The sequence below is a fragment of the Rosa chinensis genome, chromosome 5 (genome assembly GCF_002994745.2).
Source record: "Rosa chinensis cultivar Old Blush chromosome 5, RchiOBHm-V2, whole genome shotgun sequence".
In the NCBI taxonomy this organism is placed as follows: domain Eukaryota; kingdom Viridiplantae; phylum Streptophyta; class Magnoliopsida; order Rosales; family Rosaceae; genus Rosa; species Rosa chinensis.
Genome location: NC_037092.1, coordinates 26,908,731 through 26,935,575, shown reverse-complemented (window position 1 = coordinate 26,935,575; position 26,845 = coordinate 26,908,731). Strand labels below are relative to the sequence as shown.

The 26,845-nt window shown below is 38.6% G+C and overlaps 2 protein-coding genes and 1 pseudogene across 2 annotated transcripts; all 3 read right to left on the bottom strand.

Annotated features, from left to right (window-relative positions):
* Positions 1–278: 278 nt before the first annotated feature.
* On the bottom strand, positions 279–2,346 carry LOC112166670 (GDSL esterase/lipase At5g55050). Its single transcript, XM_024303540.2, has 5 exons — positions 2,014–2,346; positions 1,476–1,615; positions 1,126–1,359; positions 778–1,021; positions 279–558 (listed from the first exon to the last, which is right to left on the bottom strand). The coding sequence occupies exons 1-5, from the start codon at positions 2,273–2,275 to the stop codon at positions 341–343; spliced, it is 1,098 nt and encodes a 365-aa protein (XP_024159308.1). The 5' UTR covers positions 2,276–2,346; the 3' UTR covers positions 279–340.
* Positions 2,347–4,555: 2,209 nt separating this feature from the next.
* On the bottom strand, positions 4,556–7,279 carry LOC112166395 (GDSL esterase/lipase At5g55050). Its single transcript, XM_024303237.2, has 5 exons — positions 6,883–7,279; positions 5,774–5,913; positions 5,311–5,535; positions 4,957–5,206; positions 4,556–4,838 (listed from the first exon to the last, which is right to left on the bottom strand). Exons 1-5 carry the CDS (start codon positions 7,136–7,138, stop codon positions 4,618–4,620), a joined length of 1,092 nt encoding a protein of 363 aa, XP_024159005.1. The 5' UTR covers positions 7,139–7,279; the 3' UTR covers positions 4,556–4,617.
* A 4,023-nt stretch (positions 7,280–11,302) lies between these two features.
* LOC112203545 lies at positions 11,303–22,270 on the bottom strand (annotated as a pseudogene).
* Positions 22,271–26,845: the final 4,575 nt, after the last annotated feature.

Genomic DNA, 26,845 nt, shown 5'->3' with positions numbered 1-26,845 from the left:
CTTTTAAAAATTTAGGTATCATTTTGATCACTTTTGAAAGTTGTGTATCATTTTGTCCGGTGGAGAAAAGTTTTGACCCTAGTGGTGGGTTTTACTCTTCCACTAATAGTGCAACTTAAAGGTTTCAAAATTAGAATGTACCCTTTCTGGATCTTCTTCTTTTATTTTTTATTTTTTAATTTCTTTGATCTTCTTTATGTATTTCCTCTGTAAAAAATCAAAAATAGTTCAACTTCGAGATTTTAGAATTATGTATATATGTGATTAGTATAAGGTGGTTTCCAAATCTTATATATCTTTCTTTCTGTATATTCTGATTACATAAGGGGCTCTTGAGGTTTCAGAGAGAAACTAAATTCTTCACATTCATTGGGACTGTGTATGTGGAACCCTCAAAAAGATGTTCCACCAAGATTTTGTGAGTTGCCTCTGTAGGATGGTAAAAATCCCAGAACATATGGTTCCTTCTATTGGAGCAGTAGGATGAAACTGGTATACAAGGAGCCTTTGCGTTAAGAAACCCGAGGCCACAGCATGCAGCTTTAGTCTCATTAAATCCTGAAACGAAGTACCAAATGTGATTAGCCTTCATTCAAGGGTCACACTCTGTTACGAAATATCGAACTTGTTATGTTGTCCGATCGACTGATAATGAAAATAACAAATAAAGCAATGCTTGATAATGTGATCATGAATATCCAAACGAACAGTCTGGTAGTATAACATGATAGACTATATGGAAATAGAACATTCTGCTTATAAGGAGAATATGAGTACCGTAAGTTGATGGATTCTGGACGATGTTACGGAAGATGCCATAAGTCTCGAAGAAGGAGTAGTTTATGCCCAGTGCCGGTTTCAATTGCTGCATCATTGACTTGAGGCCATCACTATACTTTGCAGAGATGGAGTTTCCTACTTCATTGCACTCTCCTGTTTTATCATCCCTTCGTGCTGGACAACATCCAACGGGTCCAGTCCCGAGAATTACAAATTTTCGTGCACCAAGACTGTGTATTCTCTGCCAACAAAAGAAGAGAGGACAATGTTGAGCACTGAAATTAAGTATCACAATATCAAACTACGCAAATATGGAGCTGATCAAGCTAAATTTATTTTTGTTACCTTTAAGTGTTGTTTAAGAGTAGACAGCATCAAATCCACATACTGGTCCGGTGTGTATTGCTTTTGGGTGCTGGATGAATCTAAGTAGCCGAAAACGTCATTGCTTCCAATAAGAACGACATGTAGAGATTTCGATAGATGGTCTTGGGCAGCTTGAGCTCCTAATTGTTGCCGAAGTTCTTCACACACTTGTGAATAGTAGCCTATTTGTTTTGTCAAAGGTAGTGACTGACGCTGCATAACAATATACAAGTAGAAGTATTTAGAACATCCGTTATTCTATCAGCTGCCTTTCACGTCACCCATTGGATTAACTGTGAAAAATATCTTTGATTTCAAGTGTTACTTACATATTCATCATCGGTGCCGTTGAAGATTCCAGCCCCTCCAGAGGCGAAGCTTACTCCAGCTTCGAAGGACCCCTTTTGCTTATTAGATTTTGATACAAGCGACAGATATGGTGGGGAAGTTGGCAATCCTACTTTTTCAGCTGCTCATCAAAAGCAACTGTTATTAACTTATTATATCTGATTATCTTTACAAATCGGAGCTCATCAATATAGTATTTGATTAGCCTGGCCACCACTATAACATGTACTACCCAAATAACAGAATTATTATTGTATATGTATCGGTTAATATATATATGCAGGGAACTGTTATATAGAGAGACTCCTAAAAGTGAACTTTAATTCCACTCGAAAAGCACTCACATAATTGATGGAGAGAAGTTCCGGTAACTTTAGGAACGTTCATTTTAATGACACAATATGCATGATACATGGTGTGACTGTGACAGTTAAAGAAGCTTTCATCAATCAACATGCATATATACTTATTTAGTATCATGTGTCTCACTATGTAATGAGTATAAGAGAATCAACCTACCCAGAAAATCTGCAGAATTCTTGCCATTGCAAAACCTCCCGGTTGGTTTCTTGGTCGGAAAATCGATACCGTTGTGAGGAAAATTTGCCTTGGCCACAGAGATGGTAAGGTAATTGTTGTTACCAACATCCAATAGAGAGTCTCCAAATATGTAAATGGCTGGAACCGTCTGAGCATTTGAGAAAGCGATGAACACAGAAACGATAATGGAGAAGATGGTGAAGAAAATCGTAGGAGAAACACTGCAAGCTTCCATGGTCATGGTTCTGAATATGGTATGAGGTATACTTGTGGGTGTTGAATGAATCAGTGAAGTAATTGGCAATTCTTATAGTGGGGGGATAAGTTTTGATGAAGTGTAGGTTGACGTGTGTGAACAGAAAGACGTTTTAGCCGTGTGGGCTCAAGCACCCCTACTCTTGAAAGCTCTTATTTTGAAATAACGAAATCAGTTTTGTACTTTTGCCATTAACAAAAGTGTTTGTGGACAACTAATTTATTTTGTTCAATATAGTTCAATGGGAATAGACAAAAGTGAGGTATCAGATACTTCTTAAAACCCTCCAGACAAGCACTTTCTGTGGTTCTTGGATAAGCACTTGTAATTGACTCATATTTTGGACATAGTTTTTGTGTAATTAACCATATCAAAACGTAAACGATTTTTCATATAGAATTTGGAAGTGTGACCTTGTGAACATGTGCTCAACCAGAGAATGTAATTAGAATAATTATCCCATAAAAGAAGTAGCTTCATGTGCTCCGTTAAAGTCGATGAGCTCGGAAGTTACCCTTCTTTTTTCACTTGCAATATTGGATTTAGTTATGCAATGCATTGCATGTTAATATTATTGTGCGATTACTTCTTTTTATATCTGATATAAAACGTGATAATGTATAATAACGTATTTAATTAACCAATCGTTACTTATTATGTCATTCGCAACAAGTTATTAAACTTTTTCTTCAAAATATGATTCTAAGAAAAATCGGTGTACCGTAAAAGAAACAGATTATGCATGGCTATCTACCAACGATAATGGGTTGGTGGGTGATTCAAGTTCTTCTGAGTTTGAGGCTTTGAGCTCCACTAAGATCCCAAGTAGTCAGTGTCACTCCATCTGGTTCCGTCGGAATGGAAATGGGGATGGGTTTGCTATTATTTTGGTGCTCTGGAACATCAATGATAACGATATGGACATAAGAGAACAAGAGAATGTGACTAAGACAAAAATTTTCAAGCAATTACAGTCGGTATAGCGAACCAATTGACAAGAAAAATATACTGGAGCAAGTCAATCCCTTACACGTCGGTATAAGCGTCCAACCATTTTGCGCCACCAAGTGAGAAGCAATTTTGGATTGCAAACTTTGTCCCCTTCTATGTGACCTTTCTTTTAATGGATCTATGTTTTGTCTTCTTATTGTTAGGATTAGATATTTCAGTTTGATTCCGTTTGCCATTGTCAACTTTGGCTTAATTGTTAAAATGCTTCTTCATAACGATCGATTTTCACCGTCGAATTTATAATTGTTAAAATGGATACAGTTTAGCTGACAAAAATTGCCTTGTCTTTGTCAAGTCAGCACTTTCCATCCATATTTCCGTTATGCATGGGATCAACTTATTTACCAAACCCGGTTACGTAAATCTAATTATGCATTTGGCATTTATGTTCGTCTGCATGGATAATTGACAGAGTAAATTGAACCACATAACATAGTAAATTTAATTACGTGATTATTAGTTTGGGCTTCGGAACTCAATTAAGCTGAGAAACTCAATCAACCTCACGTTATCTCTTTGACTGGAAATGTACAATTCCATGGGGACATATACACTAGTACTCCATGGAAAAATACAATAGTCTTCGAATGATTAATAAGTCTAAAAGGTTTACCACTTTCCCCATTTGTAAAATTTGAAGATCAGTGGAGGGGCAGATAACACTCCTGGCACGTTTACTTACTTGGAATGAAAAATAATCATGAATCGGAGACAAGTGGAATATGAGAAGAAAGGAATCAGTATTGATTCCGGAGAATTGATTCCTAAACCCATCTCTCCCCTTCATAATCAAATTCTTGAGTATTCAGGAATCGATTCCTGATAAGGAGGTGAGACCTACATTCATTCTGAATCCTTCATGTGTTAGTAAACGCAGGAATTCTTTTACCCGGAATCATTCCAATTCATTTATGTGTTAGTAAACACATGAATGTTTTTACCCAGTAATTATTCCCTTACATTCCAAGTAAGTAAACGTGCCCTCCGTGAAGAAATACTATAGTTCTTGAAAAGATTATCCTAATTATCAGACTAATAATTCTAAAAGGTTTACCATTTTCTCCATTTGTAAATTTTGAAGATCAATTGGTATATATTTTACTTTTTATTATTTTTTTGGCATCTTATTACTATTAGCTCTTACTATTTAGTAGGATCATATATTTCTTACTTTAATTAGATTAATGATAAAAATTATTTTATTTTACATGGTTGTACCACTTAACTATAAAATGAGCAACCATGCACTTCGTATGATAGACAAGCTGGCTCCTTCACATCCTCAATAAGGTGTTCATACTAAGACTTATTCTTAACTATATGGCAACTAGCTTTTTCACATTGAGTGGAAATGTGTATTGTAAAGGACCATAAAGCATATAATCCACAAGCTTGCGATGAGCTGCCTCAGTAGGATGCGTTCTGTCCCAGAACAGATGGTTGCTTCTGTTGGTGCAGTAAGTCGCAAATGGCAGGCAAGGAGCATCGGCATTGAGCTTCCCAAGACCACAGCAAGCAGCTTTAACCTCAGAAAATCCTGAATTATATATATATATATATATATATATATATATATATATATCATCACTCGTATTAGCTAGGAATCTTTTGCTATTATCTAATTCAATTTCTTTTCAAAAAGGGATCGATGTTACCATAAGCTGTTGGTTTTTGGATGAAGTTCTGCATGACGCTGTAACCATCAAAGTAGGAGTAGTTTATGCCTCTGAGCTCTGATGCCAAATTCTTCAACATGGAGACGAGTGCTTGATTGTACTTGAGTGACAATCGATTTGTATCTTCATTGCATTTTCTGTCCGCCTGCTCATTCCTTTCTGATGGTGTGCATCCGATAACCCCAACCCCAACAATCGAGAATTTGCGTGCACCATAATCATACAGCCGCTGCAAAACCGAGCAATGACTTAATATCGGAACTTCGGAAGTATTAATCATACGAGTCGTGACATTGTGTTAACTAGAGAAAACACTTGGTATAATTCCGTTACCTTCACTTGTTCTTTGAAGATGAGAACAATGGAGTTCACGTACTGCTGTTGTGTGCTGTTACTTAACGAGTCAAAGTAGTTGTAGATGTCATTGCTTCCTGTGATAATGAGGTAGAGAGATTTTGATAAATAAATTTGTGCTCTGGAGGCTCCTAGCCCTTGCGCTAGGTCTTTATGCACTGCCAAATAGTAGTCTACTTGTTTTTCCAAAGGTATGGAAAAGGGCTAGCTTAGACAAAACAAATATTCACAGAGAAAAATGGATCCGTTAGCTAATGTCCATAGTTTTGTATTTTGAGAGATAATCGATAAGGTTTCTCTTAACATGCAAAATTTAAAAAATTATAAATCTTCATGACATATGGTGGTCAAAACAAATAAATGTTCTCACAATGTAACATACGATCAAGCAGATAGTGTAGAAACAATTCACTAGAATATAAATAGTTGTTCTTTCACTTACATATTGTGGATCTATGTCGTTTAAGATTTTGGAAGCTCCAGATGCAAAGTTAACGCCGTTTAGGAACTGTGTAATGCTCTTGTTTGATTTGGATGACATGGAGAGATACGGTGGTATTGTCGGCAACCCCATTTTCACAGCTGCCCAAAATTCAAAACAAAGTAATTAATTAGTTAGATAAGACCCTCATCTACCCACCGACGGATTTGGCAATCAGAATTTTCCAACTAATTAAGCTCTTTATCCACCGACTGCTTAACACCTAATTAAGCCGACTGCTTAACACCTAATTAAGCAGTAAGTGCGCTGGAGCACTTATTATTCAGTACTCCAGTTGCCACAATTTGGATGGCATTTCATTATTTTTGGGACCCACTATATTATTGAGAATTTGATAGTTAGTTTTTTACTTTGTGTGTGTGAAAAATATATCATGTCAAATTGTTTGACCGACTAATTCATAAGACTATACAAACACTGCACATGTCTATACAAAAAATGTTAGGCCTCAAATACTCCTTGCAATCTCTAGCTTATAATCATCAGAATCCTAAGGTTTGATTTTATTGTCTTTCAATTTTTGTGTGATCAATGTTCCACTTAAATTAGTTGAGAAAGTGAGTAGTCCATGATTTTTTTTTTCGTTGTAATCTTTTCTTCTGTTATAAAAAAAAAAAAATACTCTGCACATATTATCAAAACTACAATACCTATTGCCATCCATCATTTTTCTATTGGACTGCCCTTACCATTTGATCATTGGATGGTCCGACTGCCTAACCCAGTATCTTCTTGCGCGGTACTATTTTGATACTAGTATTGGGAACCTATATATTGATTTTTATGGGACTACAAAGACCTCCGGTTCAAGTTGGATTTGGCTTCTGAGACTAAAAGATACTGCCTCCAACTTTCTGTATGTTCAATTTACAACTAGATTCTGAGTTTGGAATGACAAACTGAAGTTAAGCATGCTAGTGCTAGCAGTGTTAAATTAGCCAATAAAAACTAAAATCTTCCGACAATTACCAACTAATTAAAATTTCTGAACTTAAATTAGGGAGATAGAAATTCGCCATAAATTAGAAAGACGTATAGTGATCACTTACCAATAAGATCTGCAGCATTCTTGCCATTGCCGAACCTGCCGGTTGGTTTTCTGGTCGGAAAGTCGATCCCATTGTGAGGAAAGTTTGCTTTGGCAAATGAATACCTGAGGTAATTGTTGTTGCCCACATCTACTAGGGAGTCTCCGAAAACAAACATGGCCGGAATCACACGAGCCTCAGTAACTGTATACGAAGCCCCGTACAGCAAGAAAAGCAAGAAGACGCAGAAACTTGGAAGGAAGGAATTGCAGGCCATTGTATAGATGAAGTTTGTGATCTCATTCACAGCCAACACTATGCTATTTCTATTTGCAGCCTCTGTGAGGCGGTGGTGAGTTTGGTTTATGCATAAAGAGGATAGTAAATGAGTGTGTCTGTGCCCTTTTGTGTGTGAAAACTGAAAAGACAGTATAATTTGACTGGACGACTGGTCATTTGGGGCTCCATCATAAATTCGATCATAATAAGATGCAGATGCAGCTAGCTGTTAGGAAATTAATTCTCATACTAGTACTGTTATCACTTTGTGCACGGCATCCCATATTCCCATTGATCTTGTTCGATAGGGATTTTTTTGATCAAATAGAAAAGTTGCATTAAGATTAAGAGGCAACAGCCCATGAAGGGTACAGGGTCCATAATTGCTTTTGCATTCATTGCTTGAAATCGCTCGTCATATAATGTTAGCTAACTAGCTATGGGGCATGAAGCTTTAGTTGTCAAGAATTAGTAGTGGTAAACCAACAAGAATTATTACTCTATGAGGCTATTCTCTTTAACTTGCTTAAATGATGATAAACACTATAATGCCAATATTGTTCAAGTAAATCCAGAATATGTGTCTGGCCCAAACTCTAGGTTAATTATTTGACCTAATTATAATATGGTTTTGAATTAGAGATATTCTCGGAGATATTCATAGATATCCAATGAATTGTATGATTATCTTTCCTTATACAACTCTGATTTTATGTCTTGTAATCCTCTATATAAAGAGACCCCTATTATCAATGAAAACTCTCTCCCAATTCAGTTTTCCTTAAACACGTTATCAGCACGAAGCCTAACCCTGAAACAAATAGCCAAACCCTGATTCAGGAAGCTAAAACTTTAAATTTGAATACAAAACCTTGACGCCTTTCCTGCCTCCACCTCACACATTAAAGAGCTTGATCCTAGAAGTCCAAAACCGGCTGCAGAACAACTAGAACCTACCAAAAATCAACCGTACAGGCCACCGGAAGCTCCAAATCACCCGCAACAAATACTCCACTGGTTCACCACCTTCCGGACCTCTGATTGCTACCAAATTTTGCCAGCAGTAGCGCTTCAATCCCAGAATTCGGGAAGCGGAATTTTTTTTCCCCTGAACCGGCCACCTGACTACTGCTGCACCTTGAACCAGCAGAGAGAAGAAAGAAAGAAAGAAGACAGAAGAAAGAAGAAAGTAGAGAGAAGACAGAAGAAAGAAGAAAGAAGAAAGAAGAAAGAATGAGGTGGCCCAGAGAGAAGGAAAGAAAGAGGCGGCCCAAACAACCAACCCAGTAGCCCACAGGCCCACTGACGTCAGCCACCCCTGCCACGTCAGCATATCTTGCCACGTAGCTCCTGCCACGTTAGCAACCCGTGCCACATCAGCTGACTTGATACACATTTACGCAAGTGTACGTATCATTGTCAAGATAGGGAAGTATTGAGCCTAAGATTATCGTACCAAGGGGATTAGTGACAAACCCACAATCCTTAGGTAGTCGGAACTAAAGTCACTGAGCAAACAAAAGAAAAATAAAACAAAGGAAAAGGCTAATCTAAGGCACCAAGCCTTAGCAATGCTCGACTTTGGTTTGCACCAAAAGCCTAATCAAAACTAAGAGCCTAGTGATGGTTATTTACAATGAGGTAGAAATTGTGATTCAAAATTGTGATTTTAATTTATCTAAAAGACTACATCAAAAACTAAATAAACAACAATAATTAAAAATGAAGAAAAATAAAAGAGAGATAGATTTGGGTACTAGGGATCACTCTCTAGCAATTTCAATGCAACGAACACATTTCAAGCAAACAAACATATCTTCATGAGAACCAAATCCCGTACTTAATGCCTGTCAAGGCCACTAAGCCGAATTTCCTTGAGGGTATTCACATTTTCGGTTAGGACAAATATGAACTCTCTAACTCATGAATTAGTACCCTATCAAGGCTACCAAAACATGAGCTAAAGGCGTAGAGCTCTAGAAATTAGGGATTTAAGCATGCAATAGTTACAACATAAAATGTAATGATTACTTAGTTCTCTACCTAATGTCGGTTAAGGCCGCTAAGTCAATTTCTCTTATATGGTATCCATTCTTCCGACTAAGGCAAGAATGAACTCTCTAACCCTAATCATTATGCCTTGTTAGGGCCACAACGTCTAGGATTAAAGGCGAAGGGCACAAGAAAATAGAAACTTAGGCAATCATTCATTCTCGATTAAGCAACTACTTGACACACCACACTAATTACATGAAGCTAATGAACAAAAGAACTACCAACTGTATCACACATCACAAATCTCAACGCATAACAAAGAGAGTGGTTAATTCTCTAAATTCATGCATCAATAACCAATTAGCGTAGTAATTAGAGTGCACCCATATGAAAATATATTATTTATTACTTGAAAAATATGTCAATTATATCAAAATTGAGATAGAGTTAGAAACCCTAGCCCCCAAAAGTAACTACTCACAACCCATATTCATGAACATCAAAATTATAAAATTCAAATAGCAAAGAGTAGAGAAGTGTAGGAGAAAACAAGGATAGTCACAAATAGCTAGGAAGCTAGCATGACTAGCCTTGAATTACAACCCCACAAAATACTCAAATCTTGAATCTTGTGGAGATTGAGCCCTTGATGGATCCTTGAAGCTTTGGGTGAGTAGCCCTTCAAGTTCCAAAAGAAAACTAAACAAAATAAGAAAAATGGAAGGGAAGGAGGGAGAGGGCAGCAGCCCTCCCCAAAGTTTGCTGTGAGGCACTGCTCTAGGGTGAGTGTCTTCTCGAACAGAAAGAGCGTGCTTCAATATATATAGTGGGTTGGTGGCCATTCGTTTCATGAGATAGAGGGTTGGATGATTAATTGAGGTGTTCTGCTTGTGTGTGGTCTCGGCAAAGAAGAAAAGGAGGAGATGATGAGGTGTAACTTGGTGGCTGGTCCATGTAGGAAGAGAAAGAAATGGGATGGGTCATCTGATGGTTGCCACGTGAAGGAAAACAAAAGCTTGCTTAATTTGCATGCTGCACGTGCATGAATGACTGACTACCACATAACTTGATTAATTAAGTAACACTATGCCAAAAAACTTATCAGACGACAAACAGAAACTATTGTCTGATTTGGAGTGTCACCATTGTAGAGCGAGCCGTTGTCTATTGAAAATTCAGACAACGGTGGAACACAGTTGTCTGATAAACAAACAGGCAACGGGTATGTTGTATAACTGTTGTGTGATGGCTCGACAGATGGCTCGACAGATGCCATGCGCAGCTGCACAGCAGTTGAAGCGCTGCCTTCAAACAACAGTGCTTGGTTTAAATCCGTTGTTTGTTAAGCTTTTCAGACAACAGAGTTCTAGTGTTTTCTGTTGTGTGAGAGTTAACTATAAGACTTTATTTTTTCAAAAAAAATCATTGTCTAATATCTGAGAAATCTGTTGTATGATCATTTAAACATCCATTTACCTAATGAACAGTAGTGACCAAATGGAAATAAAATTTGATGCAAACCATCAAATGAACTAGAGTACTTCAACCCATACTTCAAACTTCAAAATACATTGGATCCACCAAGATATATACATTTGTATTAGTCATTGTTCCACAAAGTCATGAATCAGTGACAATTTATTGTCTTACATTGCATCAGAGATAAAAACATAAGTGTGCTAGAAATGGATACAGTGATTGTTGGACTATTTATGATTGCTTGCCCACTTCAGCCACTAGTAATGCCTGCTCTTACTGCTCCTCTTTTCTTTCTTCTGCTTCTGCCACCACTATGATGTAATATTAGTTAACAAACTGTGGGAGAATCAGTTCAGTAGCTTTAGCATTTGAATATTCACATTGCCACACAATATTCCCGAAACAATAATTTAAAGAGGCTAAGAATACATGACTACAATATTTGCAAAACAGTATAAATGAAATTACAAGCTAATAACCAGTGCAGAATATATAAGACTTCAAACTTTGAACAGACATATCAAGAAGCAGGACGCAACTAAACTCGGGAAATTTAAATAGAGAAGTGAGCCTCACGTGAACTAGAAAAGGAATAAAAGCTTATGTAAAATTCAGTTAGAAACTTGTTTACTAGAATAAGTTACATAAAATGAGTTATATATAGCATTCAAAGTTTCCCATATGCTAGTCAGTCAGTAAAAAGAAGGGTCAGAAGTTGGTCATGTCTAACCTGAAATGATAGAAATGCGAAAATTTAAATTTGAAGTGACCAACAACCAGAATAAATTTTTCTGGGGTATTTCTAAATCAACAGACACAACTAGAAAATCATATGAAATAGTGCATCATGTAAGAGAAGTAAATATTAGTCAATTACCTTGATGGCACGTTTCCTTATGTCTTGAACAAAGAATTGCCAAATTGTTAGCTTCAACACGAAACAAAATAATTGCTGCTCTATACAAAGCTAAAAATGGACCAAAACGGTAGGCAGCATAATTTTTTTAGAGAAATTAGCTCCAAGAGCATGTCCAAATTCACTTTCTAGTGAATCATTCCTCAACTTTGCATATTCCATGGACGGACTCTTACCATGGACGCTGGTGAAACTCATGGAAAATAGTGGCAGTAGTTTCAGAGAATCAATTATACTAACTTGATGCCATCTCAAGTGGGCCAGGCATGACAGAAAATTAAGTGACGTTATAACATATAAAGGTTAAGGATTCTATGAGAAGATAGTGAAAGTTTGTTCAAGCAGTCATCGCATGATAGAACAAAAAAACAGAATGTATATGTAAGAAGAATTACCGCTCCCAAACGTGCTTTGCTCTTCACAATGCAATAGGGGATCTCCATCTTTTTGCATAAAGCAACTCAATTGGATTGACATCACGAGCGATAACCACAAGCTGGGCCTTGTTATGCAAATAAATGCATTATAGACAATGTCACTCAAACATAATCAATAATAAGGAAATACAACATTAGAAGAAGGTAGAGAATGATACCTGCTCAATGAGGTGGGTGACATGGTTGAGACTGTACTTCACAACAATAGGCTTCTTGGCTTCAACAGTCTTTTCCTTCAGTCTCTGCTTGAGCCCTTTTCAAAAGACGCTCATTCTTCTCTGCTTTGTCTCTAGGCCTGTACTTCAGAAGCATTTTGAACAGGCTTGTTGCTACAGGCAAGCAAAAAAAAAAAAAAAAGGATATATTAAATCAAGTAGTCCAGACTAGTGGAACCAACATCAATCTTGCTCCCCACAAAAACAAGATGAAATAGAACATATATAGAATATTATAAACACTAGCATAAACTCACATGAACATGTTTACCATAACCCTGAATTTTAACAAGGGCATAGAAATACAATTGCAATGAACTTTGGAAAAGAAACTACCAGGGGAGAAAACTTATTACGAAACACTGGAATTATCTAGCAACAACACTGAACAATTCACTCTACAGAAAACAAAACAAAAATGCCTATACAAGTATTGGGAAGAAAATGCAAGTATAGTAGAGCAAATTCAAGCATAGTTGGTTCCAACATCAAAACACTGATCAGACTTCCGACAATTTGATATTTGGCAAAGCAACAATACCGAAAACTCACTCTTCCAACCAAGGTTCGAAAAATCGCTAGGCGCTAGTCGGGCGGTGGGCTAGGGAGGAGTGCCCAGGCGTCTAGGCGGGTGCCTAGGCGGTTTTATATATTTTTAATTTTTATTTTATTTTTATAGTTTTTATTTATGTAATTAAAAATATATAAATTTATAAAGACTCAAAGAGTAATAAACTAAAATTTATAAATTTATAAAGTGTAATAAACTAAATATTTATCCTACTCAACAAAAAAATAAACTAAATATTTATTTAATTAAATAGTTAAATTAATCAATTATCCAACAATCTTTTATTCAATTAATCAATTATACTTCTTGATGGCCTGCACGTGCCCATCTTATCCTCCTTCTCTCTGCCACAATTGTACTCTCTCTCCATAATTAACCACCCCCTCCCTTCTCTCTCTCTCTCTCTTCTGCGAAACCAGTAGCCACCATCTCTACCTTCACTCCCTTCTCTCTCTCTCTCTCTCTCTCTCTCTCTCTCTCTCTCTCTCTCTCTCTCTCTCTCTCTCTCTCTCTTCTTTGTGATACCAGTAGCCAGTTAGCCACCATATCCACCTTCTCTCTTCATCCATTTTTTCATTAACAGAATGCATTAATCATTTACCAAGAATAGAGGCGCGGAGCTGCGGTGGCTGGAGGGGCCGGGGGGAGCCTCGGTGGAGGTGTTGAGCAGAGGCACGGTGGCTTGGTGGGGAGAGCGAATAAAGGTGCGGTCTATTTTTCCAGTTTTGGGGTCGAATGGATTTTGGGTTTTGCTGTAGTCCAGTTTGGGTTTCGGGAGGGAAAAAAAAAAAGGAGGAGGAGGAAGAAACCGCCCAGAGCGCCCGGGCGGACGCCCAGAGCGCCCAGGCGGACGATCAGGCTGCCTAAGCGGCCGCCCAAATCCTATCCGCCTAAAGCTTCCGATTTGCTATAACTCGCCTCGGTCTGCTGCCGCCCAGCTCCTAGGCGCCGCCCAGGCGGCCTGGGCGGCCGAGTTTTAGAACACTGCTTCCAACATAACAACACACATGAATTGAATACTCAATCACAAATTAACAGCAAAATGCAATCTAATCCATAATACTGAGACAATAATTATGTGCGAAACATGCAAAACAAAAAGAACAGGATGGAATACATACCGAGGTTCTTATCAAAGGTCTTTGTGAACTGGTTGAGAGCTGGTGGGACCTTGAGCCTCTGTTTAAGGATTCTCTTCTTCCTCTGAATCTGAACAGCCTTGGGCCATTTGACGAATCGGGTCAGATCCCTCTTCAGAGGCAATGCCCCTCCGATCCCGAACTGCTTCGGGGGCTTCTCGAACAGTGGGTTCACCACCTTCTCCTATCAAGCCACCACCCCGATCAGTCAAAACATCCTAAATCTTACAACTGTAAAACTGAAACACCATAAGAATAAGGAGCAAAGAGTTACCGGCTTCTTCTTTGAAGCTGCGAATGGGAGCTTTCCGCCTTTCTTTGGACCTTGAAACAATGACATGATTCTAATACAACAACAAAGTCTCACCATTCAGATTTGGCTTGCCGTGCATCAAGTGGTAAAGAGGCATAATTCAGTATCTGGAATATACGTTGAACCATTCAGCTTTCACTTACTGAATAATTCTTCTCCTTTTCAATTTCAGGCCTTCATCTTCATTCAAAATAGTATCCTAACCGGAACACATACCCAATACCAAGCAACACCAATCAAGAAATAGATACACATACCCAATACAAAAACCAACTCTAACAAGAACACAATATTTTAATCCGAGTTTCTACAGAAACCCAACTTTTAATTCTAGATCTATTTCAGGTCTAGAAACCCAACTTTCAATTTCTACAAAATTGCTAACGTAAGGAAATTTGGTTACCGAAATTGAATATGAATGCAGAGAGTAGGCGGACGAAATGGGCGGAGGACCTTACGCAGTTGTTTCACTCCTCCTTTTCCCAAACCCTAATCTTGTTGCTTGAGCGCCGTTGTTTTGATCTCATCGTCTTAGATGTCTCGGCCATGAACTCACGAGATTTGTTGGAGTTTTGAAGACCCAGTGTTCATTTTCATTGATGAGCTTCTTCTTCCCACTACGGAGAACCTGTAGATCAAATAACCTCCTCTTCCAGTACACAGAACCCTCCTCTTACAGATCGAACCTGAAATCCTCCTTTACGAATGGAACCCCAATCTCAAGTCGACAGAGTAGAGACATGAGAATCTCCCACATCTTGAAAACCGAAAATCGAAGATCGAAGAAAAGAGAGGTTAGGGTTTGCGACTCAGAGAACCACAGAGAGAGGAGTGAAATGAGAGAGGGGAAGTGTGAATTTTTTTTCTTTGTCCAAGTAGATAGAACCTAGTCGAGTGTTTTCAGAAGATGGCATGGTGTTTTGAGAAGATGGGTTTCCAGAAGAAGATGGGCTTCCAGAAGAAGATGGGCTTCCAAAAGAAGATGGATTCGATTCTTTAAGAGAAGAAAATGGGTTCTGCTTTCAGAAGCTAGAAGATGGGTTTTGCAGTTTTTTTGGAAGACTAGCTAAGTCTTGAAAACGGCTAGGTATGAGACAATGTGCATAGACAGAGGCGTATTAAATGTAATTTTTTACATTGTATAATCAATTCAGACAACGCATAAATGAATTTTGGTTGTCTTATAGTCTACACCTGAAATTTAGAGACCCAACAAGCAAGTCTCCCGCCTAGCTAGTGCGAATTACAAACTCAATTCTCCCGCCTAGGATTGCCATCTCACATTCACACAACAAAAATAGCTCATTCTGTTGTAGGAGCTTACAAGCATTTCAACCAAAAATTGGCCGTTTTGGAGGTACTGACTCTCATTTTAAGGGACATCTATGTTTCTTCCGAATTTGCACAACAGAAATAAAAAATGTGTTGTATGATATTTTTGCAATTTACTCTCATACAACGGATACAACTATACTATTGTACAAGTTGAGTCAAACTTTCGACCCAAATTTGAGCAAAGGTGGGAGGTAATTTTTTTTTCATTTAGACAACACACAAATCCTTGTAAGTGTTGTACAACAATCTTGAACAAAAGAAAATATGATTTCTGATGTCCTTATACAACTAAATCTCATTAAACCCGTTGTGTGAAGCAGTTTTAACTAACACACAACGGAAAATTTTTTTTTCGTTGTCTAAAAAGTGTAGTCTGATAAGGTTTTTGGCATGGTGTAACTAATCAATTGATTAATTAACTTAATTAATTAAGATGCATTATTATTATTATTATTTCCTTTCTCTCTTCATTTCTTTTCTCTTCTTCTTGCAATTCTGCACATACTATCAGAGACACTCTTTTAATGGCCTTGACCATGCTTAACCCACGTAAACTATTTCGTTCTTTTGTCAGGACACCAAATTACTTCAATTTTGCTCCTTTTATCGTGATTTTCACAACTTCGCTTATTTCCTACAAAATAAATAAAAATGGATTAATTACATTATAATTGGCTCAAGGATTAGCTTATTTCTAGTGATTTAGATATAATTACATGCATAGAAATACGTGTCATCATCAGCTCCGGCAACTTTTCAGGCCACTTTCTGGCTACCTATTTCAAGGTAATTTTTACTAAAAGTTTCCGTTTTTGAAGTTTTTATTCTTTTTCTCTTCCTTTTCTCGGTGACTTGCAAACTCTCTTCTTCTACCCCCCTTTCTTCATCATAGGGGAGACCTAATTAAGCTGAATTATGGTGTTTCGTTCTCACTCCAAGCTTGGAGCTTTAAAAGTCCTCCAAACTTAGAGTTTGTTGAGAAGAAACGATCGACCACAAACATCATTGTTTCGATCTAATCCAACCCCCTCTTGGAATCAAATTTCTTGGAAGAGACTACGCTAAAAAATTCTATTGTTTTTGTGGTACCTTTTTCTCTTCGAAACTAACCCTAATCTTTTGTTGTTTTTTAGGATGAGTAACCTGAACAAGTTGAGCTTTGCTCCACTAGAGACAACAGGTGCAGGATACCACAAGTGGGTCCGTGATGTGCGCCAATATCTTAAGGCTGATAGGATCCTAAGTACGATCCAAGAGCCAAGTCAGATGGTGCTTACTCCTTAACAAGCTGCCGCTTTTGAAGCGAATAGAGCTACGAGAGAGGCCAATGAAGCTAAAGCCATAATTCTCATGACAAGGCACATGAATGACGCGCTCCAGAATGAGTACCTCAATGAGGAAGACCTAAGAAAACTATGGGTAGAACTCGAGCAATGTTTTGGCAACGTTCGTGACTCCTTGCTTCCTGATTTAGAAGTGAGATGACATAGCCTCCACTTCTATGATTTCAAGTCTACTTCGTATCAAGTCTTTGATGGAATTCTGTGGGCAGAAAATCACTGATACGATGTTGATCGAGAAGACTCTCTCTACCTTCCCCGTCTCTGTATTGATGATAGCCAAGAACTATCAGATTGATGTCAATGCCGGACGCATCACAAGATTTCATGAGCTTATTGGAGCCATGAACATAGCTGAAAAGAATGACAACATACTTGTGAAGAACTATAACTCTAGACCCATGGAAGCAAAGCCAATTCTGGAGTCTAATTATAGTTGCGCCCCTAAGGGAGGGCGCCAGGAGCGAAACCCTAAGGAAAGGGATTATTCTGGACGTTTTGGTCCATATTCTCACCCCAAAGAGGAAGGAAACTGCCGAAATAGGCATGCACGGAACCGTAGAGGTCAATGTGTGAAGAGAGAGAGAGAGGCAGAGCCTCCGGCTATGGTGGTGGCGCCACCAAGGATCATAGCCGTCCCATACATGCTCTAAGCGCGCCTCAATCAAGGGAGCCTGACCATGATGATGCTTGTCTTCGGTGTGGAGCGTCCGGACATTGGGCTAAAGCATGTAATGCACCCCAAAATGTTGCTAATGGGTACAAGACATATCGTGAAGTAAGGGAAGCAAATTACATAGAGCAAGAAGATCAAGATGACGATCTCGAGTTAAGGGTTGAATACTTCAAAAGCCAAGATCCATAGACTGGCGATTTTGATTAAGTCTTTATTTTTTCAAGAGATGTAATAGGCAATTGCCATATACTTTGTAGTAAATGCCATTGGTTTAGTTTTTCTTCACATAGACACATCCAAAATGACTATGATGTCTAGGAAGGTTTTGAGATAAATGATACTTAAGCGAGCCTTGCTCCACCAACATCTCTCTACTCACCTGGTCATATTTATTTTGGAGTTACCGAAAGAAGTCAAACGACTACCTTTGTTTTGCATTAGCTATTTGGATTAGATTCTCCTAATGGTTAAGAGACAATGATGTACTCTGTTGGCTTATGAATAAAATTTCGAGTTCTTTTTATTATGACTCCATTTTGATTCTGATCATATTACTTTGTGATTACTATGGCTGGGCCATCAGTATTAATTCAAGGACACGGAATAGCCCAATTTCCCCTTGCCAAATGACACCTTGATTACTGTCACAGAAGCTCTCTACGCTCCTAGGGCAAATCGCACATATGAATAGCCAACGGCATGTAGAGAACGAAAAATGAGTTCCTTTGCAATATCTCAAATGATTGCATCTTAGAGAAGTTTATGTGTCTTTCTAGTAGACTCTATGTCATTATTCGAACTATTAAATCCAATAAATTTATGAGAGAAGATCTCTTGGATTTAGATACATATTGGTTTTGTCATGACAGGATAGGTCATCATAGTCATGATATGATGATCCGTCTACTAAAGACTTCATACGGACATCCATTCTCTTGAGTGAAATGAAGCATGAATCAAAAGTTGATTCCTGGACTAAATGTGACAGCCGCCGCTGCCGTCCACCACCAGCCTAGGCCTAGCACAGTCCTTATCCATGACGCCATGGATGGCGTCCATCACGGTGATGGCGCCCTAGGTGATGCTGCAATCACCAACTTTGCTTCAAATAACGTTTCAGACGCTCATGCCTAACCAAAATCCTCATTAATTGCTTCTAAGGCCTCTCGCTGTTTTTACAAAGCCCATTCCTTAGGGAAATTAGGATTGAGACCGTCCTATGAAAAAGATATGAAAATACTGATTCATTTCTTACATAGAATCCATGGGGATTCTGTGGACTGATTCAACCAACTTGCGAACGCTTAAATATCTCATAATATTGGTTGACATGCAAACATGCTGGTCACTTGTTGTGCCATTGTTCACTTGTGATGCTGCTTATACTACACTTCTAGCACATATTATATGACAACGGGCTCACTCCCCGAATCATCCTATTCAATCAATTGGACTTGACAATGCTAGAGAGTTTACATCGAAGACTTTCGATGGTTATTGCATTAGGACTGATGTTGGACATCATATTCTCATGTACACACCCAAATTGTCTCGCGGAAACAACTACGATGGTAGTTCGAAATTTGGTAATGCACACCAATATCCTTAGATCCGCTTGGGGTGATGCAATATCGCATGCAGCTATGTTAATTAGTCTTTGACCCACCGCTACTCAATCTACCTCTACGTTACAGCTAGTGATTGAGTACCATCTGGTACTTACACAAATTTGAGTGTGCCAATTGCGCCGCCACAGGGTGCTATTTGGGTCCTTACAGACGAATGGACAACTACGTTGGATTTGAGATTCTAACAATCATCAACCATTTAATGCCCTTGCTAGGCGATCTCTTTACCGCATGTCTTATGGATTATTACTTTGATGAGACAGTCTTCCCGTCGTTAGGGGGAGATAAGAACACAAATGTTCAGCAGGAATGACAGGAATTGTAGTGGCATGTCCCTACTATGTCTCATCTCGATCCCTGTTAAAGTGACGAGATCACACATATCTGCTGCAAATATGCCTGCAAGGATGGACGACCCTACGAGAGGACGTAAGTGCTACCCTACACGGAGGTAGGCATGGCGCCAATGCCACAGAGTGACACTTTGGCATTACAGGCCATGGCCCCAGCTAGGATGCATGGGAGGCCCGTGGGTTCGAATGATACTCTGACACAACCCAAGCCTTGGATCATCGATGCTCAAAATCCATCTCATGAGAATCTTCTGGATTATGGTTATTGTTGGGGGACGCCTCAACGTCAGAACCTATTCCTGAGAATATAGAGATCTATGAAAATTACACTAATGTACATGAGACGTGGGCTAGAAACTCCATAATTATTGATGGGGTAATCGGGCATTTCGTTGCGCATGAGTTTGTTGAGTCCGATGATATGGAATCATGCTCCGTTGATGAATGAATGCCAACGTAGAGAAATTTTGCCTAAATGAAAAGATGCAATCCAGGTTAAGTTGGATTCTCTAACGAAAATGAAGGTTTTTGAGCCAGTGATGCCAACACCTCTTAACATAAAACATGTTGACTAATGGGTCTTCATTAGAAAGTGTGATGAGAAAAAAAGATAGTAATCTCGCCTTATAGCGCAAGGCTTCTCATAAAACGCCCTGGAATCGACTACGATGAGACATATTATCTGGTAATAGATGTCATTACACTCCACTACCCTGTCAGTTTGGTAGTTTCCGAATAATTGAACATGCAGCTTACGAATGTGGTCACTACGTATCTCTATGGAGATCTAGATATGAATTATATATGAAGGTTTATAGTGAACTTCATTTACCCAAGTCAAGTGGCTCTTGACCACAGAGCGCGTTTTACAATGATGTTGAAACGCTCACTAAAGTGACTACTTGATTGGGAAGGGATATGCCTACGCGTTTCCATAACAAGTTTCGGATTCCATCGCAGTTCATGTTGGACATGATTTTCATTGGAAGCCCTGAAAGAGTTAAGGCAAACCGCTGAACACTTGAAATCCGATTTTGAGATGAAGGATTTTGAGAGAACACGATTATGTCTCGGTTTGGAACTTGAGCATCGTGTTGATAGATGCTTAGGCATTTTGACAAGGTCAAACCTTCAAGTACCCCCATGATAGTCCGTAGTCTTGATCCTTAAAAGGATCGTCTTCGTTTGAAAGATGATGGCGAAGATGTGCTAGACACGGAAGTGCTCTACATAAGTACAATTGAAGCATTATTTTACTTAGCTCAATGCGCAAGACCAGACATCTCATTTGCAGTGAACTTGTTAGCTAGACATAGCTTTGCGCCAACGTGACGCCATTAGATTGGTGTAAAAGATATCTTTCGGTACTTGAGATGTACGATTGATATGTGTTTGTTCTATCCCTACAGAGAGACGATAGATTTGGACCCATCACACACCAGGAACGCCGCCAACACTGGCCTGCATCCTCTATCTCCATCCCAAAACTACATTTGTTTTGGAAGGTTTTGCTGATGTTGGGTATCTCTCTGACCCACACTAAAGTCATTCCCAAACTGGTTAAGTGTTTACCATGGGTAAGACCACAATATCTTTGAGGTCTACAGAACAGACCCTAGTTGCTATACCTTCGAACAATGCAGAGATTATTGCTCTTTACAAAGTGGTTCGTGAATGTATAATTACTCATGTTCGAACAATTGTGCTTGGAAGTCTACCACAGATGAGCCTATGAACATTTAGGATAGTGTTGCTTGTTTTGAACAAATGAAGCAATGCTACATCAAAAGCGACGACACCAAGCATAATCAGCAACAACAGACTCTTCTCAAGATTAAAGTGAACTAGGTTCGATCTTAGGACAGTGTGGTAGACTTGCTCACTAAGTCATTGCCTAAATTCCATTTTCAAGAAACATGTTGGTAGCATCGTTTGCGGAAAGTATCCGAACTCCCATGACCGTAGTTATTAGGGGCAGATGCAGACATCAATGGGAGAAGTCTACATGTATGGTCTTAAAACGTGAAGGGTGTGTTGTGCTCTTTTTCCCCTTCGATCGAGGTTATTTTTGTCCCACTGGGTTTTTGTTACTCAGCAAGGTTTTTAATGAGGCAACGAGAGGAGCACCACGTTTAGGCGACACTAGGGGGAGTGTTCAAGTAAATCCAGAATATGTGTTTAGCCCAAACTCTAGGTTACTTAACCTAGTTGTAATAGGGTTTTGAATTAGAGATATTCATAGATATCCGATTAATTGTACGATTATCTTTCCTTATACAACTCTGATTTTATGTCTTGTAATCTTCTATATAAAGAGACCCATATTATCAATGAAAGTACGACTTAATTCTCTCACAATTCAGTTTTCCTTAAACAAATCTCAATTTCAAAAAGGCTCTTGCTAAATAAACTAAGCAAAAATCTAAATACATTCAGCCATTCCAAATTATTTGTATATTTCCAACTTTACCCCTATTTTGAATATTTTGAAAAAATGTCTACACCTAGCGGTCCTCAACTCCCTTCCAACTTCATTTGCTGGTCTCACCTGAGTCCCTCCCTTCCTCTTGGATTTTGCTTCATACACTGATCTGTCTGATCATACTCATGCACTTTTAGAGAAGGATTAGCAGTCTTAATCTTCAACTTCAGATCACCCTTCTTCTTCTTCTTCAAATCCCCTCCTACTTCATCCTTCACCCCAAAATTCTTAATGCCCTCCGCATACTTCATACAGGTTGGCGTACATCATGCCGCCATCGGCGTGCGAGTTCTGTGGGCCCAGCTCAGCCAGACTTTGTATCCCATTCCCTCTTGGGAAATGCTCGCAAATAAGCCTCCGACGTGAGGATATTGCACCTGTTGGGGAGTCAATTGCAACCCTAAATTCCAAATGAAGAAGAATCCATCGCTCCTGTCATTAAAAAGCTGAACATCTTTCTAGCCCATTTATCAGAACTAGGTGTATGAAATGATTCACGCGTTTGAGGAGGTAAAGATTCGATTTTGGGCAGATGGGTATACAAAGAATGCATTTTTAGGAGATGGGCATGGGTGAAAGCTTTGAAATTTTGTAGGGATACAATGATTTTGAGAAAAAGGTGGCTGTGAATTCTAGGTTTGGGTTTGAAAATAGACAGGGAGGTGATGAAAACGAAAGGGAAATGAGTGTGCAGGGGACTAACCATTTATCGAGGATCATGTGTTGGAGTTAAGTGAAGATCAAAAGAGTGGTTACTTGAATTACAGTTTGAAGATGCATATAGATGCTTCGTATAGAGCTATTGGGAATGGAACACACGTGAGTTTAATTCCTAATTATACAAATTTGAAGGCGCTGCCAAAGATGAGGGAAATATATTTGGGGGAAGGAAGTACTCTGTTCCATAGCCTAATTGATTCGGGATTGTTGTTGTACATGGTTATAAATTTGAATTAACCTTGATATACTAACAAATATTATGTTGGAAGTTTCGGAAGGCATTGATCTTGATCTGAATGGAGTAATTATATTTTGGATTAATTTCAGTTTACCCCCCTGAGGTTTGGGGGTGTCATCATTTCACCCCCTGTACTTTCAATTTTGAATTTTTACCCCCTAAACTTTCCAATTTTAATCAGTCGTGTCCAATTTCTACTATTCCGTCCAAATTGGACATGAAGTTTGACTTTTGAGGGCTAAAATGGTCATTTTAACATAAAAAATTAAAAAATTTATTATTATTATTATTATTATTATTTTTCTGTTTCTTAGTTTTTTTTTTTTTTTGTCTTCAACCTATACACCACAAGTTATAATAGGTTTATATAAAAACAAAAAAATACTCTAGGTGGTTAAAAGCCGCTCGCTAGTCTACGATATTTGTGATATATCTCTGATAAAGTGAAGAATTTTAGGATATATCCCCAATAAAGTGAAGAAATATTTGTAAAAATTAATTTTACACTTTATCTGTAAATAAATATTTGTATATCCCCAATAAAGTGAAGAAATATCTGTGTAAAATCATTTTTGGTCTACGATATTTGTGATATATCTCCAATAAATTGAAGAATTTTATGATCTATCCCCAATAAAGTGAAGAAATATCTGTAAAAAATGATTTTACACTTTATCTGTAAATATCTGTATATCCCCAATAAAGTGAAGAAATATTTATGTAAAATCATTTTTTACAGATATTTATTTACAGATAAAGTGTAAAATTATTTTTTATAGATATTTCTTCACTTTATTAGGGATATATCCTAAATCTTCACTTTATCAGAGATATGTCACAAATATCGTAGACCAGCGAGTAGCTTTCAACTACCTAGAGTATTTTTTTGTTTTTATAAACCTATTATAACTTGTGGTGTATAGGTTGAAGACAAAATAATAATAATAAATAAATAAATAAAAAGAAGAAACAAAAAAAAACTAAAAAAAAAACTAAAAAACTGAAATTTTTTAATTTTTTTTATGTTGAAATGACCATTTTAGCCCTCAAAAGTCAAACTTAACGTCCAATTTGGACGGAATAGTAGAAATTGGACATGACTGATTGAAATTGGAAAGTTTAGGGGGTAAAAATTCAAAATTGAAAGTACAGGGGGTGAAATGATGACACCCCCAAACCTTAGGGGGGTAAACTGAAATTAATCTTTATATTTTTCTTCTGATAGTGAGAGAGAACTGAGGAAGGAGGAAGTATGTGGAGAGAACTTATGCTGGAATTGGGTGTCAGTGACAAATGGTGAGCAGTAGGAATGCTGGGTTTAAGTTGGGGTATCGTAAAAGTGGAAATTAATGGGTATTTTTTTTGTAACTGGGTATATTAAGAGATTTTCTGGGTACATTCATGTTATTTTTTTTGTAGCTGGGTATATTAAGCACATGTTCTTACCATTAGTTATGTTGAAGAATGTTGACTTTTGGTGTGCTTTTCAAACTATGATTAGTTCTATTGTTGTAATAGGAGAGAAGATTCTAGATTCCCAAATCAAGTTAGAATAGGAATCCTTGTACTCCAAGAAATTGTACTTTGTAATCCTTATATATATAGCTCCTATTATCAATGAATAGACACAACAATTCTCTCTACGATCTCTTTGCATCCTAATATTCATAAACATGTTATCAGTACAATCCCTAGCCCTAAAAATCAAAACCCAAAAACTAATTTTTTTTTTTTGTTTTTTCACAAGTTAGCCTAGCTACTAGCCTTGCTACCGCAAGCTCCTAGTCCGCGCAAGCCTCGCTCGTCACTGTTGCTGCAGCCTGCCCCTACGCTCGCCCTCGCTAGCGCCTGCACGTCCGTGCGCCTTGCTGCCTCTGCAGCATCTGCATGCACGTGTGACTTGCTTCCCCTGCAACGTCTCCGAAACCCTGCTAGCCTCGCTAGCATCTGCCAGCGCGCCCTCACTCCTTGCTTAGCTAGACAACATCAACTAGTCTCGCTAGCATTCTACTCCGCATCTGCCAGCGTGCCCTGCTAGCCTCGCTAAGCCCTTCGCTGTGCACCCAGGAGCCGCCCTCGGCCCCCCACCTTCAGACAGCACCCACATGCAAGCTGTTGCGCATTCCAAATTCCTAAGGTTTCAAGCTCCAAATCAACAAGTTAGTTTTACATTTAACGTTCTTGCTTTCTTGTTTTTAAATTTCTTTCTTTTTCTTTGGGGACTTGTGTGATGCCCCGGAAATTTGTAATTATTTTCCGAGGAATTTCCGGAATCTAATTTATGGTTGTTGGACGATTTCGTGGCTTGTGGACTGAGCGGAAGTGTTTCGGACGAATTAATTATTTGGAAAGTATGACTTTAAGGGGGGGAGGGGTTCAAGGTTGACTTTTGATATGTTGGGATTCTCTGAAAACTTTCTTCACGAAAGTTGTAGAGCGCGTCTATACGAGTTCGTGGATATGTAGAACGCGAGAATCGGAGTTCGTATGAGAAAGTTATGGCCACTGGAAGGAATTTCCATTTTGGTATAAATAGAAGTTTCCCAAGTTGGAAACTTACTATTTTCATTATTTCCATTTCCGGAATATCTCTTTTCTCTCTCTTCTCTCTCGGCTGCACCTTCAGAATCGAAAATATCCGGCTGACCAGACCCGAACCTGGACGATCCGACCCGGCTTTTACGGCGAACTGCGGCGACGAAACTTTCCAGATAGGATCGTCTCCTCCGTCTGGTCGTCCCTCTGGTGTCCTCTAGCGCCGATTCTCCTCCACGGCGGCGCTGCAAGGCAGTGCAGTTTGAGGATTTCGGACCCGGTAGGAAATCCTTGTTCCGACGTCGGCGAGGCTTCAAGTCTTCTTGGTTGAGCTCAGAGCAGCCTCCTTGATCGATCCTTGGTGGTTGTTTGGATCGATTCACGTAAAACTTGGTTCAACTCAGTCCAGATTACTGTTCACGGCTTGTGAGGTAGTTTTCGACCCTTTATGCTTGTTTTCTGACTTTGAGCTAGTTATGAAAGTTCACAAGCATGCTTAGATGAAGAACTTTCATGTTGGGAGTTTTGGGAAATATTGAGTTTTGGCCGGCGGCGGTGCGCCACCTCCTGTGGCGGCGTTCCGGTGGTGTTCCGGCCACTTAAGGAACTGTTTTTGGTATTATATATGTTCTACTCGTTGATACGAGCATTTCGATATATAATATGCAAATTTTGGAGTTCGTATGGAATTGTTATGATTTTTGCAGTTTCATACCGATCGATTTATTCGATCCTTGAGGATTCGAGCGTCCGATCGACTTGTGGTTTGGTCACATCGATCGTGGACGTATTCCGGAGACTTTGGGAGGTCTCAGATGTGGTTTTGCCTCGATTGGCGCTACTTTAGGGATTTTAGTTCAAAACAGGGGTTTCGAACTTAAATCAAATATGAATCGTTACTAAGTTGGAACCGTATGTGATTAGGTACTTGACGAAGTATTTGGACGGCTATTTTGTGGATTGGCTGCCTTGTTTTGTATTGAAGACGCAGCGGGAGTTCGAGGTGAGTAATCTCACGAAGTTCATTCACGAACGGGTTGACCTTATTGTTTTGAGAGTTATTTAGTTAACTACAAACTATAGTTGATATTAGTGGCCTTCCTGAGTGAATGACCACATATATATATATATATATATATATATTTACATGGAATATGTATATTCTTGTGGGTTGATGAGTGAATTGAAGCAATAGGTATTGATGAGTTTCATTCTATTGTTTTGGGGCTTGACTTTTCGGGAAACATTATGTGGGAATTGGGATTTGAAAAGTGTCAAGATTTGGTGTGAGTTGCTTTGATGTGATTTGAATGTTTTGATCTAACGACCGGGG